Source organism: Myotis brandtii, unplaced genomic scaffold (genome assembly GCF_000412655.1).
Source record: "Myotis brandtii unplaced genomic scaffold, ASM41265v1 scaffold123, whole genome shotgun sequence".
In the NCBI taxonomy this organism is placed as follows: Eukaryota; Metazoa; Chordata; class Mammalia; order Chiroptera; family Vespertilionidae; genus Myotis; species Myotis brandtii.
The window spans coordinates 11,518,677-11,541,533 of NW_005354291.1; the positions used below are offsets into that span (position 1 = coordinate 11,518,677).

At 41.6% G+C, this 22,857-nt stretch overlaps 1 protein-coding gene across 1 annotated transcript in view; it reads right to left on the bottom strand.

The window, feature by feature from the left end:
- SLC2A12 (solute carrier family 2 (facilitated glucose transporter), member 12) overlaps window positions 1-22,857 on the bottom strand; it is a 48,281-nt gene that overhangs the window by 19,652 nt on the left and 5,772 nt on the right. Inside the window, 1 exon segment of the mRNA XM_005859030.2 lies at window positions 8,692-10,032. Within this exon segment, the coding sequence (XP_005859092.1) occupies window positions 8,692-10,032 (1,341 nt within the window).

Genomic DNA, 22,857 nt, shown 5'->3' on the forward strand with positions numbered 1-22,857 from the left:
CGCGGAGAGGAGAGAGAAGCTATAAGAAATTAGTCTTTTCTGGTTTAAACTATAACTTGAATGTCAAGTTTCAGATGTAACATTCTACGTTGTGCTTTTTCATGCCTGATGCTTTAGACTTCAATCAGAAAAGTTTATAGTTTTTAATGTTGCAAGTGTTCCTTGGAAAATTTCGTAACCTTGTGTTCTGGAAAATAGTAAAGTAAAAAATGAATGCTTGTGCTTATTAAGATAGTGTTAAAACCTTAGTCTGTCTCTTTAATATCGCTACTGTCCAATATTTATAAGTTTCAAGGTCATAGGGCTATGGTTGTGCTGAGCTGGAAATAAAGTTCAGCATAGATGTATTATGCGAACAGTTGCTGACGGTAACAGATGGATGGTGTCATTCTGTCCAAACACTACAAACGCAATTTTAGACTCCTTGGTTCTGTTAGTACTACTGCTTCATCATCTGACTCCAAAGAGGAAAGTAGGATTTAATTGGATAAGAGTACAATATTTCTTTAAAAGTTTTGCCTCTTTTGTTTGGGTGCAAATATAGTGTAAAACCCTTCAGACACTATTTTTTTGTTTATTTTTCATTATTTTAATTCCTAACACCAGAGGATCAAATAATTCACCACTTTAATCAATCAAAATGACCTCTGACTTAATTAACTAAAAAAGGAGCAGTAGCAGTATGAATATTGGTAATTACTGAAACCTAAGATTTAAAAAGGGGGGGTAAAAGGGTTGCAAGATCTTAAAGGTAACACAAACCCTGTGTGTGAGTATGATTGTGTAATGGCTGCACTTGATAACAAAGCTCTCCTGTGTAAAGAATAACAATTTGTGCTTTCTGTAAAGATATGTAATTATCATAAGAATGGTGGGAAAGGATGATAAACACTAACTGTGATAGTTCTGCATATCAGGGGCCTGGGGTCTAGGGAAAAATATGAAGAGTATCTTTTGAAACATTTGATGTCCTTCTGGCCTGTAAGCCTCTCTGCTCTAAAACCAATATATTTTAGAGTGAAGCCGCTAAATAAACTTCTAAATTAGAATCTATTGTTCCACATCTCTGGAGTTGTCATAATCTTTAACTGTGCAAAAATCACATGGAAAATTTGAAGAGCTGGAGTTATTTAGGTATAACATCTAAATTTAGCCCTAGCTGGTTTGGCTCAATGCATAGAGCATGGCCTGCAACCCAAAGGTCCAGGGTTTGATTTGGGTCAAGGGCATGTACTTCAATTGCCAGTTCCTCCCCAGCCTGGGGCCTGGTGGGGCGTGTGCAGGAGGCAACCAATCGATGTGTTGCTCTCACATCAATGTTTCTCTTTGTCTTTTCCTCTCTCTTCCACTCTCTTTATATCAAAATATCCTCGGGTGAGGATTAAAAATAAAAATAAATTTAAGTGTTACAGCAGATGGGTCTTATGCTTCCTACTGATACCCATCCTCCAAAAAGCTGGTTAAACTCCACAAAACCAAACTAAGCAAAGCTAGGCTCTATAATCTTTGAGCCTTAAAAAAATTCTATTTTTTTGTTAAAAGCAGAAAAGCAGGATATTGGAGGTGAGAGACAGTTCCCCATGGGTCTCTTGCTTGTCTTACAAGCAAAGAGACTGACTGCCTTTGTGCCAGGAAGATAGACATAGTGTCTCATCTGAAGCAAAGGTATTTTTTACTGTCCAGTAAATTAAAGATAAAGTCTTCCTGCAGAAAAAAAAATCAAGCTGGCTTGCTATCCTATCCTATATAATAAAAGGCTAATATGCAAATTGTCCCCTTGGGAGTTCGACTGCTCACTATGACGTGCGCTGACCACCAGGGGGTGGTGTGGAACAAAGAAAGGCCCCGGCCGGCAGCCGGCAGCTGGGGAAGGAAGGCCCTGATCGGCCCTGATTGCTGGCCCAGCCTAGGGACCTTACCCTACCTGTGCATGAATTTTGTGCACCAGGCCTCCAGTCTATTATAAAAAGACTAGAGGCCTGGTGCACGAAATTGTTGGACATCCTTAGCACTGCCACGGAGGCAGGAGAGGCTCCCGCCACCAGCGCTGCATTCACCAGCCATGAGCCTGGCTTCTGGCTGAGCGGCGCTCCCTCTGTGGGAGCGCACTGACCACCAGGGGGTAGCTCCTGCATTGAGTGTCTGCCTCCTGGTGGTTAGTGCACATCATAGCGACCAGTCGTTCCCCTGTTTGGTCGATTTGCATATTAGCCTTTTATTATATAGGATTTGGGTTCCCTAAGCTTGGGGTTCCTCTCCTTTACAATAACCCATCAAGTATGTAGGTGTCCTCTGTCCCTCTTCATGGGGCTTGAGGAACTGGTGCAGCTGCTGATATTCTGGCTGATATTGTTATTGCTAGCAGTAATAAATGGTTCTTTGCCTCTGACCATGCATTCTTTTGCCAACATCCATAAAACTGTGACAGGCCACCTTGCTAGTTTGCAAGTGGTTTAACATACCATCCAGTTTGCAGTTCTTGAGAGTTTGATTACTTGTGGCTATGGTATAATTTTTCTACAAAGATCTTTTATTGCTATTATTAACTTTGGACTGCCCATTCATATCTGAGGGATTTAATGTGATTCTTAAGCCTGAAATAATCCATTGAAATATTCCTAAGAGCTCTAATACTAATTAAGTGAGCAAAAACAACCCCCAAATTCCAGGTTCAGATTTTCACATATTTCTCTTCAGAAAACCATGAGAGAATTACCTTAAATTATTTTTGGTAAAAGGACAGGTTTTAAAACATTCAACTATTAAACCAAGATAGGAATAACCACCCCATGATATGGCAAATCACAATCTTTATTTCTTTTTCCAGGGGAAGGGCTAGGTCTCATATTTGGGGGAAACAATAGATATTTGGGGATGAATATTACATCTTAACATCATAAAAATTTTAAATGCCTTAATTTTAGTACATTTAAAACATCAATTTTCTTTAGTCATCAATTGAATTGGGGATGATCCTGAATTCTCAATTGAGTAGCTTTACTCAGATATAATTTTTGATCAAATGTCCAGAGAGTTCCACACAAGCCACGTTTATCTCTTATTCCCTAGATATTGACTCAGATTCATGCCAGAGGAGATCAGGATGTATCAACCCCAGACTAGAGAGAGAGAGAGAGAGAGAGAGAGAGAGAGCTTCCCTTTAATCACAAGCTGAGAGAGGTCCAGAAACATCTCTCTCTCTCTCTCTCTCTCTCTCTCTCTCTCTCTCTCTTTGAGATGTTTTTGACTCATCTAACAACAAATATTTAAGTCCCTATTGTGGGTCAGGCCCAAGGAAACAACAGTGAGCAAGACAGTTTTTGTGCACATAGGACATAGAGTCTACATTAGTTGCACCAACTTATACGAGTAGGCGTTTGGGTGTTTCTCAGCCTACATCAATCACATCGATCACCTTTCACCAAAGCCTAGGGATTTTCTGTACCGCCTGTCTGTTTTTCTAGGAAGTTCTCTTGACTGTAGGTCATCCAGAATTGAACCATATTTCAAGCCACCAATGTATTTTTTTTCTTGACCTGACTAAAATGGTTTATAGAAGGGAGGTCAGGAGGACCATGGCATCACAATGCAGCATAAGGTATGGAGCACTACCTGTGTTCTGACATGACTTAAGCAAAATGCCTGCTGAGGTCAGTGCTGGCATTATCAGAGCTACTCATCTCAGTTTGACCACAGCCAGATACATAACAGCACTAGGAACTAAATGTACTGAGTCTCTGCTGCAGACCAGACACTAAACCACATGCAGATTGTTCCATTCAACCTCACAATTACACTGTGAGATGGACAATATTGCCCCATTTTCTAGGTAGGGAAACTGATGCCTACAGAGATGAATTGACTTGTCCAAAGTCCTACCTTGTGGGGCTGGGACACAAAATGATGCCAAAGCCTCGTCCCAATTCAAACACCACGTAATACAGCCTTGAGGGGCTTTCTTGCTGTTCTCCTAAACCTTCAGCTCATGTCCCTCTCAAGGCCATTCGACCTGCCATTCTCCCTGCTGAAAACTCCCTTCTCCCAGAGTTTCACACTGCCTTTTTCATATGAGCCTTGGCCCAAATGTCACCATCACAGAAAGGCCTCTTATGGCCATCCTATTGGAAATAACCCCCCTCCAAGAATGCTCTTTCATTTATCCTTCTTCATTTTTTATCACTTTTTTATCGCCTGAATGTTAACACCTCTCTCTTCCTGACCTGGGAGAGTACCTCTCTCCATTTTCTTGCTCATTGCCTGTCCCCACACTCGTTCCACGAGGGCAGGGTGTGGCTCTCGCTCAGCCATCCCTGAATCTGGGTGAGCAATACACACGTGCTGGATGAGTGAATGAATCAGTGAACCCCCAGGCTCTCCCTCTCTCTTCCTTTGTTGGTCACTCCAAGGTGTGCTTTCTTGCCCGAACTCCTGCTTATTCGACAGAAGAGATTGGGGCAGATGATTGGGGATCACCTGTCAGTCAGTGTTCAGTATGAATACAAAGGTAGTTAAAAAATGACAGTCAGAGTCGCATACCAAACTTAATATGTGGCCTTGGACAAATTCCTTTCATTTGATCATAATGAAAATATATATAATCATGAGATGGGAGAGGAGGTTAATTAATTGTACAGACATAGGAATCTGTGGATTTAGAAAAGCCCTGATAATTACTGTGAACAGAACAGCCACACACATTTTTCTGAGTTACATTTGCTATTTTAAGAAGGCTGGGTTTCTACACAAGTATCACCTCAAATGAACTCATGAGATAATAACTTTATGCCTTGTGTTTGGGCTCAACTCTGCTTTACTTATAAAGCATGTGGCTCTAAGTCCTCACAATGTCAGGACTCTTCCATTCTACCCCGATGCTTGAACCACGACAGAAAAATACTGTTATTAAAAGAAGCTAAAACGATGATCGGGATCACTCCAGAAACACTGTGGAGAGTAAGGGTAAGATTTTGAACATATTTTGAAGTGAAAGGTCAGTTATGGAAAACAAAATGTTTAATAATAGTCTCCAATAAAAGCAATGGAGTATATATTCTGATTTTATTTGATGGAAGAATTTTAGTATTAGTTGTAAATAAATGCAGGGCTGAGGTTCTTAAACTCTTTGGGCCGTGAATTCCTTTTTAGAATAATATTTTAAATGCATTAAAATATAATACATAAGATTGCTTGGTATCAAATTCATTTCCCCTCCTGAATTCCAGATTCTAGAGCAACCTGTTATTTTACAGTTAGAGGACCAGAGAGTGGAATGACATAGAACATACACGCAATCCTAAAAAAAATAGAAACACTCCTTTGGCAGAAGAAATTATGGCATGATTTAATGCAATTAAGGAATGCTTTTTTAAGCCAACCCATATTTAAGAAGGTTTAATGAAAATGGTATAATCTTGCTTTCGATTTTACTTTAGAACAACATGTGCATTTTCTTTTATACCTCTATTTACAGAAAGGATTTGCTTTATTACAAGCAACCAACTCTCTAAATGAAATATCTGAGAATAATCACATTAGGTTAATAAGTTTTAGGAAGCATTCAAGATCTAGTATGAAAATCTTGCTCCTAATAAAAATCCTCTTAAACCTCCCACTGGTTTTTGCAGCTTATACCAATGCTCTAGAATACAATTTTGGTGATTGAATTGGAATTCCTGTGATATGCTTTCTTTAGAAAAGAAAAATAAACTACAACATGAATATGGACAAAAATGACTGATCCTTACTTAGCAAGGAATTTAAAAAAAAGGGAAAATTACTCAAATCCCTTCTAAAAGCTCAAGGAGAATCAATAGCCCCAAACCACAGATGGGAAATCGCTGCTTGTTCTACTTAGAGCAAGCGGCTGATGGGAATTCTGTCTCAGGCTGCATGCTTCCCAGCCTCGGGAGGGAATACCTAGCTCAGTCCTCGGCATTACAATTATAAGTTGGAGAAACCAAGCTATTTCCCTTTCCCATACCCAAACCCCCTTCAACTCTGAGATTCTCTACCTCACTAGTATTGCTGGGGGGTCTAAGAAATTCTCAAAGGGACTCACTTCTCCAGGTTGTAGCAAAAAGCAGAGGTGTCAAAACAAACAAACAAACAAACAAACAAAACAAAAAAAACTGGGACTAATTTTAGGTCCTCTGTGCCTGAAAGTCCCAATAACTATGACTTAACAAAGAAAAGCCCTAAATGCCTCCCACTACTTGTTTCCAAGCACTACTAACTCCCCTGCATCTTTTCTTATGAGCAAATACAGGAAGAGATTTTCGTCACATGCCCATGTGACGAATTATTTTGCAAAAGAACTCGTGATGATGTTCGGCAGAAACAGGAGTTTCTTTGGCTGCCTAGCATCTCTAACTTAGGTGCTACTTAGTTTGCCCATAGGTCGCTTAACACATGTAAAGAAGCACACTTTGAGATTTTTCCTATATCTGCATCTTATTTTTAAAGTCCTCCCCGCCCCCTTAGAAACACAAATGTGTTCGTGCATGGCTTTCAAACAGATTTATGCTACACTCACTTAAAGGGAGAGAAGAAAAAAATATAACATGTCATTTCTTTCCTCAAAGAACTGATAATCTAGTAACCATATTCTAGCTAATAAACCAAAACATACAGTAGCAATAACTGTATCAGTAAGGACTATGTTATATTACAATGTGCATTACACTATGTGTATAAACTTCCATTTATATCATACCCTGTAGCATCCAAACCACACATACATTTGCTCACCTAATGCTGACTCTGTGACATAAAACAGATATATTTATACCCAATTCATAGATTAAAAACAGCTTCACGAAGATAGTAGACTTAAAGATCACACAGCCAGTAGGTTGAAGAGCTGGGATTAGAATAAAGTTTTCTGATTTAAATTCAGGCTTCTTATAGCCCAGAACTGACCTAGTCTACACTAGAAATAACTAGTAGTTCATACACATAAAGACCTCTAAGAAAGAAGTGAATTCCTAGAGGAGAGAAGAATTTCATTGAGCTTTAAAGGTAGGAAGAATTTCATTGAGCTTTGGGTAGGGTCGAGGAAGTGTAAAGCAGTGGAAAATAAAGAAGCCCAGAGTGATAAGGTATTGCCCCATTGCGCAATGCCAGGGACACTGTGCACTTTGCTGTCCATGTGGAGTCTATAGTAGTATGTACTCCTGTATGAATGGTGGCCCTTGAGCATAACTCCATAAACCACATTATAAATGGTACCCCAAGGAGTTGTGTAAACAGCCTGATATAGTTGGGTGAGATGGTGGAAGGTCTTGAAAGTCATGCAATTCTTCCCTCAAAGAATGGTGATATAGTGGTACACAAAGCATGGAATTGGGCTTCCAAAGCCTGGGGTTTTATTTCCAAATCTGTGTCATCTCAATCCCCTGTGTTTCTTGTTTCTTTTCAATAAAAGAAAAATGTTGGAATAGATAATTTCTAATCTTTTTATCTTGTAAAGCATTTGACTTCTCTGATGTGGTAGATAGTAGGACACCATGGAGGGTGTGTGAACATTGGTGACATGAGGAAAATGGTATTTAAGGAATACTGGAATAGAGGGTGAATGGGCATGAGAAAGGCCTGGAACAGGAGAGACCTACAGTCTCCTAGCAACCTAAGAACCATATGGGTAGGCAATGGTAGCAGAAATGGGAAGGAAAAGATAAACACTGGAGCCATCTATGAGGCAAAATCCAAGAGCATTTGGTCATTGACTAGATTGGGCACTGTACTCTCCTCTATTTATTTGAGCAAGTTTGTTTGGACCTTGATCCTTATTAACAAAGGTTTTAATACCAAGTGTGTGTGTGTGTGTGTGTGTGTGTGTGTGTGAGAGAGAGAGAGAGAGAGGGAGAGGAGAGAGGAGTGGGAGTTGAGGATGATAGAGTAAGCACTTTATTTTCTAGGGAGATGTACAAAAGACCTTTTGCAACTTCTTGACAGAGAGGTTTAGACTTTCAGGCTGAGGCTAAAAGACTAGGGAACTTCAACAAACAGCCTATTCTAACAAACCCGAGAGACTTTGCTCCAGAGAAGGGTTTAAAATTTGTCATTGGAGTAGACTGGCTATAGAAAACAAAACATCCTGTAGCTATCTCCCTGTAAATTGTTTGTGTTCTGTTTAATAAGAGTAACTTGACTCCCATTCTCTGTTTCATAGGGGAGAGTAAAGTACCCTGGGAGGTTATTCTAGTGATAAAATAGCTTAAAGAAAGAATGCATTCTCCTTCCCATCTCATAATTCCCTTCTTCTTCATTATTACTGGAATGCACCCACTACAGTGTCTTTAAGAAAATCTTGATACTTTCCCCCTCTCACCTATGAAAAAACTCAGGAATGATATTTAAAAAAATGTTATCTCAGTAAACTTTGCTTTCATAAAACAATATATTCTCTTGGACAATAAATATCTTTCAAAGTCTGGTTCACCTCCAATCAGTTGATGTTAAAGTATCCTTGTGGGACATATAATTGCAAACTTCCCTTTGGGTGGATACTGGCCCTGCACATTTCACTAAGCAGGTATAAGCCAGGCATACTTTCTTCTGATATTATCCATGTCCTGCTTCTAGTAGGTCTGTGTATGAGATACTATAGCAGTGGGATGCTCTCATTGGTCAAAAGCAATTCACTAGCATTTATAAGGGGTAAGGAGGAGGAATAAAAAATAAAATACTTACTTGGTCCTAGACCAATTGAAAAAGCAGCAACATAAACAAGTAAGCTGGCCAAGGATAGCCATTTCAAAAATGGTGGGACTTCCGCAGGGTCTGTGACTATCTGGTATTCAGTTTGGCTCAGTCCAGCATTTAGTGAGGATGCTGAGGTCATCTCCCCTCGCTTATCCACATCATTTCTCCTGGGCATTAATGAGCTTCTGCTGTGAGAAGTGATCCCCTTAAAGGGCTCTCTAAGAGTTTCATTGCTGGCTGACAAGTTTCTTGATCCATAAAACACCAACTCATCCAAGGACTGGTTGATAAGACTATGGCTTCTGCAGATATGGGTGAAGTTCATGTGGATGTTGAGATTCACAATGCCCATGGTCACCAATGAGGCTGCCATCACGGAAGAGCCAACACAGAGGAAGGTTTTGGCCCCGACATGGTCTACAAGAAGCGTGGCTGGGATGGTGCTGATGACCTTGACAACCCCAACGCCTGTGGAGGCTAGGCTAGCTGCCTCATTGCTTTGGAAGCCAACAGATTTCAAAACAGTTGATGCATAGAATAATATGTTTGGTTGGCCAGTAATTTGTACAAAAAATACCAGTGTTAGGCCTATCATTATTCTGGTCCTCATGTTGTCCTTCGAACGAAACAGATCCCAAAAACTATACTGATATTCATCTTTCAGGGAAGATTTTATCAGAGTGAGTTCCTCCATGGTATCTGAGAGGGCTCTCAACTTTTGAAGAACCTTGCCAGCAGCTTCCTCCTGTCCTTTCATCACCAGAAACCGGGGACTTGGAGGAAGAAAATACATTCCAATCGCTTGCAAAACTCCCAAGGGAATAACAAGGCCGAACATGTACTTCCAGCCATGGGAAACATTGGCAAATGCATAATTTGAAATGTAGGCCAAAAGAATGCCAATGACAATCATCAGCTCATTCAGTGACACCAGAAGACCCCGTCTGTGCTGTGGGGCAATCTCGGCGATATAAACACAAGTGGCGATTGAAGAGAGTGCAATGGAAACCCCTATAGCAATGCGTCCCACTATAAGAACCGTGTAAGATAAACTGAGTATCAAGACTAGGCTTCCAAGTCCAAGTAGGCAGGACGACAAGATGATGGCAGCCCTTCTTCCATACCTGTCAATGAGGACCCCTCCCGTGAGAGAGGTGAGTAAGGCCCCGATGAGGAGGGAGCTCACAACCATTTCCTGCTCCTGGCAGGTCAGGACTAATAAGGTCCTTAGCTGAAGAAGAGCCCCGGAGATGATCCCAAGTTCATAACCCACCAGGAGGCCGCTGACAGCTGCCGTGACCGATGACAGGAGAGTAAACATGCCGCACCCTGCAAGCAGAGAGGAGAAACAGAGAGGTCAGTTCTGATTGTCATTTTAAACACTTTATGTCTGAACGGGGACTTAACCTTGTGTAAGTTTTTCATAGCACTGAGTACAAACACACACATAAGTAGAATATAGTAAGATAATATGCTAACGAAAAAAATGGTTAGCTATAAGAGAAAGAATCCTCTTTCTGTTTTGGGAGAAGGGTGGAGACATTTAGGAAGTCAGTTCCTTCTATTTGTGATGTTTATGTTGCTCTAAGTTTTGAGCCAACAGTTATGCAAGACAAGCAGATGACATGATGAAGACTGAACAAACAAGAGTACCTTTAGCTCCTGCCTTGGTGTTGGATCAGAAATTTATATAGTCTGGCTCCTCTGGTTCTACCCTGGTTCTCTAAAGGCAAATGCTTGAGGGCAGGATAAAGAGGGTAGGAGCTTGAAGAAGTGCTACCAGCTTCCCACTGTGTACCCTGGGGAGAATGAGCACAGCTCCCAGGAAACCATTCTGCTGTCTCTTGGCCACAGTTGGGCCACCATTGGCTTTTGCTGAAGCACATGAAGGTGTGGGGAGGGGTTGGAGGAGGTGTGAGTGCCTTAAAGAAGTCAAGGCTGTGTCAGAAAGAAGGGAGGGAGACATGGATGCAGGGCAGGAAACCAACCATATCCATTACTGGCTTTGAGTAAGGAGGAAAGGATGGAACATAAGGAAGAAAGCTCAATTGTTACTTCCATTTTTCTATTATTATAATGTTAAAATCTGAGGAAGTCTGGCCGGTGTGGCTCAGTGACTGAGTGTTGACCTATGAACAGTTCACTTCCCAGTCAGGGTACATGCCCGGGTTGTGGGCTCAATCCCCAGTGTGGGGCATGCAGGAGGCAGCTGATCAATGATTCTCTCTGCTCATTGATGTTTCTCTCTCTCTCTCTCCCTTTCCCTTCCTCTCTTAAATCAATAAAAAAAATATATATAAAAGTGTATCTTTTTAAAAAGTCTGAGGAAAATGGCAAAATGTTAATATTAATTTTGGTGGTAGGTATACAGATGTCTGTAACTTGTCAAAACAGAAACAAAACAAAAAGTAGTTGAGGAAAAAACATTGCAGGCACAGGAAACAGCAGTTTCCAAGGCCTGAGATCATGTTTCAAACTTGTCAAACAGACAGCACATCATGTGTGGGGCACAGCATAAGCTTGAAGAGGTAGGTGGAGAGGGCATCCGTGACGGGCATAAGTACAGAGGGGACACTTCATGTAGGCCTGGCAGGTCACAGTGACAACTTTTTATTGTATCCCAAGTATATGGAGTCAATGCCTACTGACGGCTAAGAGGGCACTGTCACTGAGTTTCTTGCTGCTGTGTGCAGACGAGTTCTTCCAGGGCAAAGATGGGTAGCAGGGAGCAATGCGTTACCTTAGTCCTGACAAGAGATGATGCTAGCTTCAACTTGGGTGTGAGGAGTGAATCTGAAGGCAAGTACATTCAAGAGTTAATTTGGAGGTTATAAAAATGACTACACATGCTCATGAACTGGAACTAGAGGGTAAGGAAGTGGATCAGAGCCCAAGATTGCTCAATGGTTTGAGTAGTTGGTTGAGTAGAGATTGAGGAGGAGCAGTGGAAATCAGAAGTTCCATTTTAGACTTATGAAAATGTCTTGCTTGTTTTACCCAAGTAGGAGACTGAGTATAGAGATTTGCAGCTTAAAAAGGTAGGTCAAGGATGGAGGTATGTATCTGGGATTCAGGGGCATGTGTTTGGTATTTAAAGCAATGGGAATGAATGAGATCACTTAGGGAGACAGAAGAGATAAAAAGGAGAAGTAGGACTAGAACTTGGACCTAGGGTGCACCAACATTTAGAAGAGGAGGTAACAGTAAAGGAGATGGAGAAGAAGCAGAAATAAAATGTGTGTAAAAGAAGTAGAAACATGTGCTTGGACACAATGATCACAGGCTGAGCTAAAGCTATTTAAACCTGATGAAACAGGGGCAGAGTGTGTGGTTAAAAATACTGCTTAGCTCTATTGAAAGAAGCTGGTCAAATAAAGGTATTCTAAATCTCTTCCCCCCACACATATCCAAGGTACTTTACAGCTTCAGGACCCTGGTGGGACATGAAAAAGTGGGAGATTCCAAAAAATAAATGAAAAAGAATTGAATATTTAGATTAGGGGTTGGGAACCTTTTTTCTGCCAACGGCCATTTGGATATTTATAACACCATTCTCAAGCCAAATAAAATTATCAGCTTAAAAACTAGCCTGCTATATTTGGTCAGACATTTAATCAACTCACCCCTAATGCCTTGGCAGGGCCAGACCAAATGATTTCGCAGGCCTTATAAGGCCCACAGGCTGGATGTTCCCCACCCGATTAGATGAAGGAGCAAATAAGAAGGCAATAATCCATAATCAAATCAAATCAAAGTAATTTATGAACACAAACCACTGAATTGAAATTAAATCAGCAGTTTATCCAGCTAATCATGAAAACAAATAAATATTTGCAACATTACATGGCAGGCATTTTCCTAGGTACTTGGGGGTACATATATACCAATGAAACAAAAACAGATGTAGCTCTTACCCCTTAAGAAACTTAACATTCTAATGAGTCTTTATTATATATAATTATCCTAGATAATAAAAACCTAATATGCTAAGTGTCCCACGTTTGACTGTTCGACCAGTCACTATGATGCGCACTGACCACCAGGGGGCAGATGCTCCGACCTGTAGGTTAGGTTGCTGCTGGGGTCCGGCTGATTGGGATTGGGAGAGAAAGGCCAGACACGCCCTGGAGCCCTCCCACAGTCCCTCCCTGGTTCTGATCGTGCACTGTTGGGGTCCCTCGGCCTGGCCTGTGCCCTCTCACAATTTGGGACCCCTTGGGGGATGTCAGAGAGCCAGTTTCAGCCTGATCCTTGCAGGCCAGGCCCAGGGACCCCACCCGTGCATGAATCACTATTATAGGTTCACTTATGTCCTCAGTTTCCACATATTCTTTTTCCCACATGATCTTAAAATCCTCAACCACAAGGAGAATTGGGTCAAATTCTCACATTTGGATAAGACTATTATTACATTGCTTCACATCTCTGCTTGTCATTCTTCATTTTATTTATATTCGATGTGTTGATTAGCATGTATCTTTTAGCGATTGGTCTCTGATATTCAGATTGGAGAAATAAGTGATTTGGAGAATGAAACACTCGAGAGACAGATTGAGTGAGGCACCCCAGAAGGGGATTTAGAGTGACAGAGGACAGCATGGGGATACTGAGTCAAGGGCCTGGGGGAATAGATGCCAGAACTGCTCAAGTAGCAGAAGATTGTCCTTGGCACCTTGACCATGCATGCCGCCTTCTTAGTGTTTCCCTTTTGTTAGATGGGAATGACTGCTTCCCCACAGAAGGAAAGACCCCAGGAAATACCAGTGTCCCTTCCTTTGATGCTCTATTAACCTACTTTAGAAAGAGCCTGAGGTGACAGATTAAGGAGAAGTGGGAGTAAGGGGCGGACAAGCCAGCTTCTTGTAGTCTGGGGGAAGTATCTTCCAAGAGGAAAGAACCCAGCTTTTTCTTCTTCTTTCTGGACGTAATTTCATATGCCTCATTCTTTTAACCAGAGCTCATAGGACACTGACAGACTGGGATGTGTGCAAAGGGTCTGGAAACCATCCTAGTTTGTCCATGTCCCTCTTGAGACCCAGCAGCTAGCACTGAGTATAATTCTTCAGAGATATAATAAGTTATTTCTATAAGAATTGCTTAGCCCTAGCTGGTTTGGCTCAGTGGATAGAGCATCCGCCTGTGGACTGAAGGGTCCCAGGTTCGATTCCGGCCAAGGGCACATGCGGTTGCAGGCTTGATCCCCAGTAAGGGGTGTGCAGGAGGCAGCCAATCAATGATTCTCTCTCATCACTGATGTTTCTAGCTCTCTCTCCCTCTCCCTTCCTCTCTGAAATCAATTTTAAAAATATTAAAAAAAAAGAATTGCTTAAATTTTTTTTTTTTTACAAAATCAAAAAAACTGTATATCCCTTTATCTAATCTATCTAGGGAATGTGCCTTTAAAAGCTTACAAAGTTGTAATAGGATTCTATGATCCTATTCTCACATGGGGATGTGTATACCAACATGGGTTATATGCTTTAGAATTGAGCTAAGGTCTTCATTGTCTGAATGTTACTTGAGGAGTATACCTTCCCCGTTGTATGCTTTAAGGGGTACTACCCTAAACTAGCTTCCCCACTCACCTTATGACTGCTACTTGTTACTGCTGCATGTCTACTACAGTCCTCAAGCTGCCTGCCCACTCAGGATTTTAATTCCAATTCAGTGTGGACACCTAGTCCCTAATGCTCCAGACATGGCAGCCTTGTGACCCCTGAGGACTTTGCAGCGATGCAGAATGAGTCCCCCAAGATGTGCCGCAGGGGTTTGCAGATTATTGTGAGCTAAAGGAGACCAAGACTCTAAGGGCCCTAGAGAAACTCCTCCCCTTAACTACCTAGAAAAAATTAAATTAGGAGTTTGGCCCATTATATGAGTTATCACCAGAAATAACTTTTTACCCACCTATATGGCAGGGCAAACTGCTTATTACTGAACATGCTCTCTCCCTGCAGTTGCCTTCTGAAGCCCCAAGGTACCTTACCTCACCCCTAGCTCAGAAAGTCCTATAGACCTCAATTTCCGTTTCTACCTCTGACCCTCATGTATGCAGCATTCCCATACATATGTATGTAATTAAATTTGGTTATTTTCTCCTGCTAATCCGCCTCATGTCTGTTTGATTATGAAACCAGCCAGAAGAACCTTGAGGGTAGAGGAAAGATTTTCCTCCCCCTCAACTTCCTTCACAGATCATTTTCCTGGTGCTATTTTACCGCATAAACACAATGAGGAGAGACATAAAGGGTGGATGTTTTCCTGTGTCTGCTTTTTGGCTGACGATGATAAAAGCAAGATGTTATCCTATGGATGCCAGAAAGTAAAGAGAATACTTCTAGGAAATCAGTCAGGGAACAGGAGGAAAGAGAAAGGAAGTGGCAGGAAGGTGGGATTTCTATTTGCCTAAACACGATAGGAGAGTCTGGAGCGGCTGGGTGGACAGGAGCAGCAGCCAGGGCTGAAGGAGAGAGCAGGGTGAGGAATCACAATTAGTGTCTTTTCAAAAAAACCCAACCAACACCCAACCCTGAAGTCAAACAGTCTGCACTTAATGTTCCCGAGGAAGGTTAGCTTTCCCAGCCATTTTGCTCATGGCCTAGCTTTACAGGGGCCCTTCCTTGACCCCCCTGTGGTCTCCAAAGTGCCATAAGGAATGCTCAGCCTTTGTGGACATCACACAAGTGGCCACTGGCTGGGGACCAGCAGCTGGTCCCCACAGGCTCTGGGTCATGCCTACCGCCTGTGTTGCTGCCTCGCCAGAGACCAGCCGTCTGATGATGCAGTGAGGATTGGGTTCTTTAATCAGGTAATGAAGTGAACTGGTCCTATCTCAAATGAGATCACGGCCAGGAGGCTTTGCACAAAGGACAGGCAGCCCCACAAGCCCGGAGACTGCAGCCACCACTACAACAAAGGCTGCGTTGTCTGCCCAGCTCACCAGGACGCAGATGAAACCACAATGAACTGGGAAACACTCAACTTTTTCACAATATTTGAGTTTCTGCCTGCTTTCTTTTCCCCTTCTCCCCATGTGCCTAGTACAGCGTATGTCCATAATACACACACAATAAACACTTGCTGGCTGACCCAATCCTGCAGCATGAAAAGCATGTGCACCCATGTTTTCTTTTGGGGGGGGGGGAAGAGGTAGCCAGGTAATTATACAGCTTGACCAACTGTGAATGCTTCACAAATTTAAAAGACCCCTTATTTCTTGTTTTGCTTGAGAAATCTTATAGTAGCCCCCAAATTTCCTTGTATCTGTGGTCTCCCCTTTCTCTGCTCCTTCTCCCTGAATACCAACCCATCTTTCAAGAGTCACCTCAGTGCCACCTCCCGTGACAACCACCTTGCTCTGCCTTATTCTGCTGCTCTGGCCCCAGCCCCTCTGTGCTTCCACTGTGCACAGAATGTGTGCTTTTAGGGCACCTGTCACTTTTTAAGGCATTCATTTATTTACCTGTTTGTCCTCCCCTATTAGACTGAAAGTTTCCTGAAGCCAACAACTCTGCTTTACTTATATCTGTATTCCCACCTCTAGTCTTTGGCACAAGGTGACTAATCAATAAATGTTTCTGGAGTGAATAAGTAAATACTGGCCCTTGGTCTCCCCCATGCAGTTTGGTCAGCAGACTAAGGTTAATACCTAGTATTACGTAATGGTTAGCATCTATTCTAGAACTTAATGTTTACATAAATGCCTAGCATTTTAACAGCACACTGTTAGCATTTCTCTAAAGCTTTCAGCACTGTTATTATTAACCTGCTAACACGAAAAGCATTGCACAGACCATGAAGTGTTTCATTGTCACTCGTGTATTTGCATTTTATTGAATGTCAGCCCAGTGCCTCAGCCCGGACTCGGCACTTAGTGGAGCAGGTGTGCAGTCTCCCTGCCGTCTCCAGGTATCAGTTGTCCAGCCCACGCAGACCACACACTGTTCTGGGAGATGCTCTGTACCTTTGCAGACTGGTGCTTCTCTTCATGCTGTTCCCCCTCCCAGCATGGCCTTCCCCTTACTTCAGAGTCTAGAGCAGCGGTTCTCAACCTGTGGGTCATGACCCCTTTGGGGGTCGAACGACCCTTTCACAGGGGTTGCCTAAGACCATCGGAGAACACATATATAATTACATATTGTTTTTGTGATTAATCACTATGCTTTAATTATGTTCAATTTGTAACAATGAAATTGGGGGTCACCACAACATGAGGAACTGTATTAGAGGGTTGCGGCATTAGGAAGGTTGAGAACCACTGGTCTAGAGAAACCCTATTTATCTTGGAAGATCCACCTGAAACATCCCTTCCTCTCCAAAACCTTCCCAGACTCCCTCTCTTTGCTTAGCATTAATCTCTCTGCTCTCTCTGGCCTTTGCGTGCGGGGCCTTACAGCACCTCTGGTTATACTCAGTTACCTCTGTTTCCCGCCTTACAGTGGGAGTTCCCTGAGAGCAGACGTGTCTGTATCATGGGGGCCCACTGTTCCTGATGCAAGCGCTCAGTAGAGGTGTTGGATGAGGAAGGAGGAGCAAAGGAGCAGCTTGGGCTTAACCAGAAAGTTCCCTCACTCTCTCCCAGAGGGCACGTGCCATGGAGAGATGAGCGGTGGTGTTTCCCACAGCTGACAGAGGTCCCAGAGGCGGCCTCTTATCCCTGGACCGAGTGTGGCAGTAAATATTGGGTATGAGCCTCCGTTTAACCAGTATTACCTCTTCCCCTGCATGGCAATACTTTCGTTAGCATACAATGAAACTCAGACCACAAAACTTTGGCCTCTCTCTGTGCCTACTATTATTTGACCTTTCTCAGACAAAAAGATGGGAACTTTGCTTTCTTTCCTTCCTTTTTTCCCTCCTTCAATGTGGAACTTCAATGAGGATAAAGTGCTTGTTTCTTCTATGGTTTTGTGCAACTAGTTGAGTCCTTCTACTGAAAAAAGATTTCTTCTAGTATTTTGGGGCATTTTTCTCCCAGATTATTTAAGAATCATTCTTTCTTCTCTTATCTCTATCTCCTTGTCCTTTTTATGTGCATCTAGAATAACTTCTCATATTTATCGTCCACATCACAGATTTCAGATAACAATTCTTCTCTTGGGCTTTTAGCCTCCTCACACTCTTTCCGTGTCTCTATAGGCCTGTTTGCATGTTGGTTCTCAGCTAGCTCCAGCTTCACCTCCATTTACTCTTACCATTCATTAGATGTTGACTTAAATCTCTTTTTTCAAAGTTGATTTAAAAAAACACTATAGAAGACAGAAATCAGATACTTTACAAAACTTGTTTCTCGTAAAAAGAAATCTTAGAATGCATGCATTGTCTTTGTATTTAAAACATGCTTGCCAAAAACCATATCTGCTGCATTCTCTGTACCCAGTCCCCACAAATCAGTGGTGATATTTCTGACTTCAAGAAACCACAAGCCTGACAGCAAAGGCTTAAAACATTCAGACGTGTCTGTATCATGGGGGCCCACTGTTCCTGATGCAAGAGCTCAGTAGAGGTGTTGGATGAGGAAGGAGGAGCAAAGGAGCAGCTCGGGCTTAACCAGAAAGTTCCCTCACTCTCTTCCAGAGGGCACGTGCCATGGAGAGATGAGCTGTGGTGTTTCCCACAGCTGACAAAGGTCCCAGAGGCAGCCTCTTATCCCTGGACCGAGTGTGGTAGTAAATATTGGGTATGAGCCTCCATTTAACCAGTATTACCTCTTCCCCTGCATGGCAATGCTTTCGTTAGCATACAATGAAACTCAGACCACAAAACTTTGGCCTCTCTCTGTGCCTACTATTATTTGACCTTTCTCAGACAAAAAGATGGGAACTTTGCTTTCTTTCCTTCCTTTTTTCCCTCCTTCAATGTGGAACTTCAATGAGGATAAAGTGCTTGTTTCTTCTATGGTTTTGTGCAACTAGTTGAGTCCTTCTACTAAAAAAAGATTTCTTCTAGTATTTTGGGGTATTTTTCTCCCAGATTATTTAAGAATCATTCTTTTAGCATGAATATATATATATTCATTTCTTCTCTTATCTCATCTCCTTGTCCTTTTTATGTGCATCTAGAATAACTTCTCATATTTATCCTCTACATCACAGATTTCAGATAACAATTCTTCTCTTGGGCTTTTAGCCTCCTCACACTCTTTCCGTGTCTCTATAGGCCTGTTTGCATGTTGGTTCTCAGCTAGCTCCAGCTTCACCTCCGTTTACTCTTACCATTCATTAGATGTTGACTTAAATCTCTTTTTTCAAAGTTGATTTAAAAAAACACTATAGAAGACAGAAATCAGATACTTTACAAAACTTGTTTCTCGTAAAAAGAAATCTTAGAATGCATGCATTGTCTTTGTATTTAAAACATGCTTGCCAAAAACCATATCTGCTGCATTCTCTATACCCAGTCCCCACAAATCAGTGGTGATATTTCTGACTTCAAGAAACCACAAGCCTGACAGCAAAGGCTTAAAACATTGTAGCACCTGTTGTGTAATTAGAGAGAAGACCAAGTTGAGTTTGGTGTCTCCAAAGAATTCTATCCATCCTGCTGTTCCCGCCTCCTCAGAGGGTTGGCTTTTGTCCAGACTTGTCATCATAGAGGACATTGGGGGGATAAGGACACAGTTGTAATATCTTAATCAATAAAGGGGGGAAAAACCCTGTGAGAAGTGCCCTCCCTATACTAGGAGACAAGGAATGATCTTATCTCCAAAAAGAAGCCAAGAGGAATCCAAACAAACTGGTCTTGTTAAATTTCTCCCAGTTTACTACACGTATCTCATATTCCCTCACCTCTCATATTTCTACACCAAACCTGGCATAAAAATACTCAGGTTCAACAATTTCCATGGGTCGCCATTTCCTTGTGAAGACTCCCATATCTCGTAAAACTTGTATTAAAGAAACTTGGTTGCTTTTCTCCCATTAATCTGTCTTTGTCAGTTTAATCTTCAGATCCAGCGTGGGACCCTAAAAGGATTGAGGAAAACATTTTTTCTTCCCCTACAAAGTCACCCCAATAAAGGGGGAAAAAAACCCCAAACCCTGTGAGAAGTGCCCAGAATCTCATTAACCAGAATCAGTGGGATCTGTGGTCAAACTTAGCTGCAAGAGAGACCAAGAAGTGAGTATCTGACTCTTTTAGATCCCAGGTAGGAAAGGTAGAAAACCAGAAGGTAGTTTCAACAGCTGTTAGGCTGGCAGTGTCTGACCTTATTCTAGCTGCCCAGTTGCAGCTGTAAGCTTCTCTTAGACCTGGAGGAGCAATTGCTGTGCACAGTTACTAGCCAAATTTCTGACATTTGGAAGTTATTTTTCTGGTGTGACTCCATTGGACTCAGAAAGAAATTTTTTGGAGGGTCCCCTGACTGTGAATAGGGGACATTATTCCTGCATTATTTAAAGCAGACTGTAGGTCCTTTGCTTGTCAAAAATAGCACATGAAAAACTACAACTTCTAGAATTCACATTACAGTGGCTTCTCTAGGCTTTGCCCCTTCTTACACTGATTTCACGTCCCAAAATGCAACGAACACTGTCTTTCCATCTAGCCCAAAGTTTCTGGAATCTTAGAAATTGTAATCCCTGAAGAGATATAGAAAGAGAAACAATAATGACAAGACAGGATGGGAAGAATTGCACTGTGGACCAAAACTTCCCTCTAAAGAAGTGTCTCTAAGGGGCTATGAAACATCTCTTTCTCTAGTTGGTGAAAATTCTTTCAACGAGGGATACACAGTGAGAGTCTGGAAATCTAACATTTTACAGCCCCATTTTATTTTATTTATTTTTTAAATATATTTTTATTGATTTCAGAGAGGAAGGGAGAGGGAGAGAGAGATAGAAACATCAATGATGAGAGAATCGATGAAAAACTACTTCTAGAATGCACATTCCAGTGGCTCCTCTAGGCTTTGCCCCTTCTTTTTTTTTTTTTAATATATTTTTATTGATTTCTAGGTCGACACTCAACCACTGAGCCATGCCAGCCAGGCTACTGCCCTATTTTATATTTACCTCCATGCTTGCATTTTATTTAGGGTTAAGTCCGAACTCGGAGCTCTGATAGATCCAAGAATACATATTTTATCTGGGAACTTGTAATCTGATAGAAAAAGACACGTTACATGTAAAATTAGGAAACTAGCTAAACTAGAACGCAATAAAGTTCTGAAATGAGTGTACCGGGTCAGGTCACAGAACAGAGCAGGAGGTAAAGACATCAGTTCTGGGTGGTTGGTCAAGTGAGAAAAACCCTAGCTTGGATTTAGGGTACTGAGGTTCAGATTTCGGTACTACCTGGAGCAAGTCACTTTGCTTCTCTCCAGGAGTCACCTGGGCTTAATGGTGAAGGAACAGTCTGGAATCATGGATCGAGCCCGCAACCTGGGCATGTGCGTTGACCAGGAATCAAACCGTGACCTCCTGGTTCACAGGTCGACACTCAACCACTGAGCCATGCCAGCCAGGCTACTGCCCTGTTTTATATTTAACTCCACGCTTGCATTTTCTTTAGGGTTAAGTCTGAACTCGGAGCTCTGATAGATCCAAGAATACATATTTTATCTGGGAATTTGTAATCTGATAGAAAAAGACACGTTACATGTAAAATTAGGAAACTAGCTAAACTAGAACGCAATAAAGTTCTGAAATGAGTGTACCGGGTCAGGTCACAGAACAGAGCAGGAGGTAAAGACATCAGTGCTGGGTGGTTGGTCAGGTGAGAAAAACCCTAGCTTGGATTTAGGGTCCTGAGGTTCAGATTTCGGTGCTACCTGGAGCAAGTCACTTTGCTTCTCTCTAGGGGTCACCTGGGCTTAATGGTGAAGGAACAGTCTGGAATCAGAGCGCCTGATTAGTTTCCAGCTAGTCTTTGATGTGTCTCTTAGCTTTTCTGTTCCTCTGTGTCCTCATTCCTAAAATAAAGGTAATACTATTACCTACTTTATAAAGTTGTTATGAGAATAAATGAGATAGAAGAGACCCGGTGCATGGCTGTTGCTCTCTCTGTCTCAGTTTCCTTACCTGTGAAATGGGGGCAATATTATCTCATTGGATTATTGTAAAGATAAGAAGTGAAAATATTAATGGAAGTTCTTGGCTCACAATCTTCAACAAAGATTTGTGTAGTCTAAACGATGGGGTAAAATCTATAACAGGGAACTAAAACTTTGAAATAGTCTCTCTTACTGATAGCAAAGAAAGTAAAATGATACTTGTATCCAGCATAACAATTATGCCTTTTTATAAATTCTCGACTTCCTTTGTTTTTGGCAGTATCTGCATAAGTGGGCCTTTAACATGGGACATTTTACCTGTGATTTTGTCTTGGGGTTTCTACAGTTTTGTTTCCCAATGGAAATAAAACATTTTTTTTTCAGCTTGGGAATGCTCTCTCACTGTACAAATTAATTCTAATTGCAACTTTCACCCTATTCTTATAAAGCCTTGCACACCTGAGGTGAGGTAGCATTGCAGGCAGGTTACTAAGTTAGCATTGCTCATAGCTCCTGACTTCAACTTCCACAAAGTGTGGCAACAGGTGTGTGCAGGAGCACAACATTTTGGATAAAATAATACAGACATAGTTAACACTCCCAGAGCCTAGCAATGCCAGGCAGACCTGAGTCAGACGTGTTTCTAAGAAACAAGTGTTTCCAAGGGCAACAAAATGTAACAGTTTACAGGTAAATTACATTTGATTTACTTAAGGAAAAACACATTCCTATAAGTTACATAAAAAAGATTGCATTTTTCTCCCTGATATTTTGGCAGAACAGTATAAAGTGAGTCATTGTTGAAAAAGAATGAAACCTCCTAAAATTAGAATAACATGATAAGTTACCTTAGTCTTATTATTACTTCTACTTAAATTGTATAAAAAAATTAGTATATCACTGAGACACAGCCAGTTAGCACATGCATAAATGAGTGTGCTGTGACATAAGAAGGAAAATAATACCATTGAGCCAAAATAAAGTAGAAAAAAACCACATGAATATATGATTTACTGTAAAGATAATATATTTGAGTCAAAGTTTCAGCTGGGAAGCATTAGGGGTGGGAGAGGGATTCAGGTTTTGTACCATCAGCTATTATTGGATACTTTTTGAGGGAAGATAGGATGGGAAATAATTCTTATATGGTCTTTGGTCTGAGG